This window comes from Neltuma alba, unplaced genomic scaffold (assembly GCF_004799145.2).
Source record: "Neltuma alba isolate B1F8T4 unplaced genomic scaffold, ASM479914v2 tig00010885_pilon, whole genome shotgun sequence".
NCBI classification, from domain to species: Eukaryota; Viridiplantae; Streptophyta; class Magnoliopsida; order Fabales; family Fabaceae; genus Neltuma; species Neltuma alba.
Genome location: NW_021635673.1, coordinates 379,344 through 381,812, shown reverse-complemented (window position 1 = coordinate 381,812; position 2,469 = coordinate 379,344). Strand labels below are relative to the sequence as shown.

General features: G+C 42.7%; 1 protein-coding gene across 1 annotated transcript; it reads right to left on the bottom strand.

Moving 5' to 3' along the window:
- Positions 1-226: 226 nt before the first annotated feature.
- Positions 227-1,984, bottom strand: LOC114759711 (uncharacterized). The gene is made up of 2 exons (XM_028948933.1): positions 1,724-1,984; positions 227-1,663 (listed from the first exon to the last, which is right to left on the bottom strand). Exons 1-2 carry the CDS (start codon positions 1,982-1,984, stop codon positions 227-229), a joined length of 1,698 nt encoding a protein of 565 aa, XP_028804766.1.
- Positions 1,985-2,469: the final 485 nt, after the last annotated feature.

Here is a 2,469-nt window from a genome sequence, read left to right as displayed (position 1 = left end):
CTAATCCCAGCATTCCAAAGACACCAGATCCCCCCACTGTACCCTTCAGCTTCAATATAAATATAGTCTTGAAAACCAAGACATCCAATACGTTTTTCTGTGTTTGATTTATCTGCACGAGTCTCCACCAGCGCCAGGAAATCCAACTGGAAGTGGTTTTTAATTTCATGGGTCAGTTTAGCAAAAGTCTTTGCCCCTGTACCTCTCGAATTCCAGATTATGTAGTTCATAAAGACACATTTTCAAAATTTGGCACGTCATTAACGTCCCGCGCCTGGACAATATCCAAAAGAGAGGAGTAGGTCGGCTCCGCAACCAAGGGGTCATCCGAAGGGGTAGCTAGCGTGTCTTCATGCGACGTCCCATTATTATGCATGATATCCATGCATGTTGTGCCTTGAGAACCACCTACGTATATTGGGCCCATATCCATTTGACCCATCAAAGGGACATGTTGAAGAATAGAAAAAGGATTGGTGCTAATAGATGGGTCTTGGCTCACGCAAACCGTGTCAGAATTTTTATTTTCCTTGCCACGTTTGCACTTCGCATCATTCTTTCTTTTTGAGCCTACTCTAATCCACGTGGCAGTAGAGTTGCCGATATCCTTCCCAAAATTGTGCCTTAGTGATTTCCTTGATCCCGTTCTTTCAGCAGTATCCTTTTGAGATCCCATCTGATTCGCTACGCTCTTCACCATATCTTGTTTCTTGATTCGCGACTGATTTCTAGTTAGATTTCCCAAATCCGATCCCACTTTTTTCTCTATCAGATTAACTCCTCTCCGAAAGTCCCGCTTAACTAACATTTGCGGCCCCAAGCATCCGTTGCTTGGCGTCGGCGAGCCTTCCTTCATCGGAATCTGGATTTGGCCGCCCTCATTGATCAGTTCTTGCTCCTTCACGTCACATGTCTCAGCAGATTCCTTTGTTATATCCGGCCTGGGCACCGTCCCTCTAGTTGCAACATCTCCGATTTTATCCTGTAAATTACTGGGGCATGCTTGCTGTTGATGGCCGTACTTACCACAACAGAAGCACACTTGGTGAAGCCCTTCATAAACTATCTGTCGATCTTCGCCCCATACTGTAAATGCTGGTAATAGCAGCTTTTGAAGGTCAATCTCAACGCATATCCGTGCGAAGCTCCCCTTGTCATATATAGACGTGGATCTATCTACTTTAATTGTCTTTCCTACCATATTACCGATCATACGTAACGACTCCATATTGTAGAATTCCATTGGTAAGTCTGGGATGTGAATCCAGGCAGCAATGCGTTGTTGGGTGTCTGCCTTCCACGGGTTGAAATTCGGTCGCCATTTTTGAACTAAGAGATAATGGTCATCAATCATCCAAGGTCCTTCTTGAAAAGCATAATCTCTATCCTCTTTGCTTGTGAAAGATACTATGTAATACTCATTACTCAGGGGGGTAACCTTCAGAGGTTGTTGTGGTTTCCACATTCGCCGCACCCTGTCTATGAGGATGTGTTTTGGAACATGCGCCCCCAGTAGCTTTATTATCAATGAGTTCATCCATGGTTGACACCATGCACTGTATTGTTCCGCCGTCACACTTAATACTGGATATTTTCCGTTTGCAATATTCACGTCGCTCTCGTCCTCCTCTGAGTTCTCCTTCTCAGGGTCCTTTTCTGCATTCTGCTTCGCAAAAAATTGTTTCTAGCCCTTGACAATGTCTTCTTGTTCATCATGACTAACTAGGAACCCTCCACACCCTAGAGAGAGGAGTTTCTCTTTATATGACCATGACCCAGTTCGCCGGTTGCTAGCGGCAGTCCCTTCCCCTGGAGTTCTTCCCTTCTCGACGCTTCCTCCGCCACTACCAAAAACAAACGTCGTGACAGGGATGGGTCCCTTGTCTCTCTCCGGTCCTCCCCTACCGTCGCCGTCACCTGCCCCTTGCCCTCTCTTCCCCTCGCCTGTTTCTCCCTCAGCACTCTCTCGCCCTCCAGTCGCCATCTGATTTTTTTTTGGTTAAAAAATTTTTAAATTCAAGAAAGATGACGAAGGTGAAAGATGAATAAAGTCAAATTTTGACTCTCCCTTTTGTTATGCTTAATTTTAGCCATGGCTAAGGTTTGTATTAGAGATGGAATTCATTGATTTTGATGTTTCTAATAAGTTTAAAATGAAAATTTGTATAGGGTACAAGCAAAAAAGCAAGTTTAGAAGCCTTATAATTGAAAATGAAATTTTTACCCTAAAAACTTAATGTTTCGTGTAACATCCTAATAATTATAATCCTAAAAATAGGGGATATAAAATAGACCAAGGGCTAGGCAGTGTAGTAAACATAGAGACGAAACAACTTTTGAACTGAAATCCAAGCAAGGATTATACTATCATTTTCAAAATATCCGTTTAAGAAAAGACTGACAAATAAATTTTGCCAAATCTCTTAAAAATTTCTGAAAAGTCATGAAACATAGAACAAAGTATCTAAA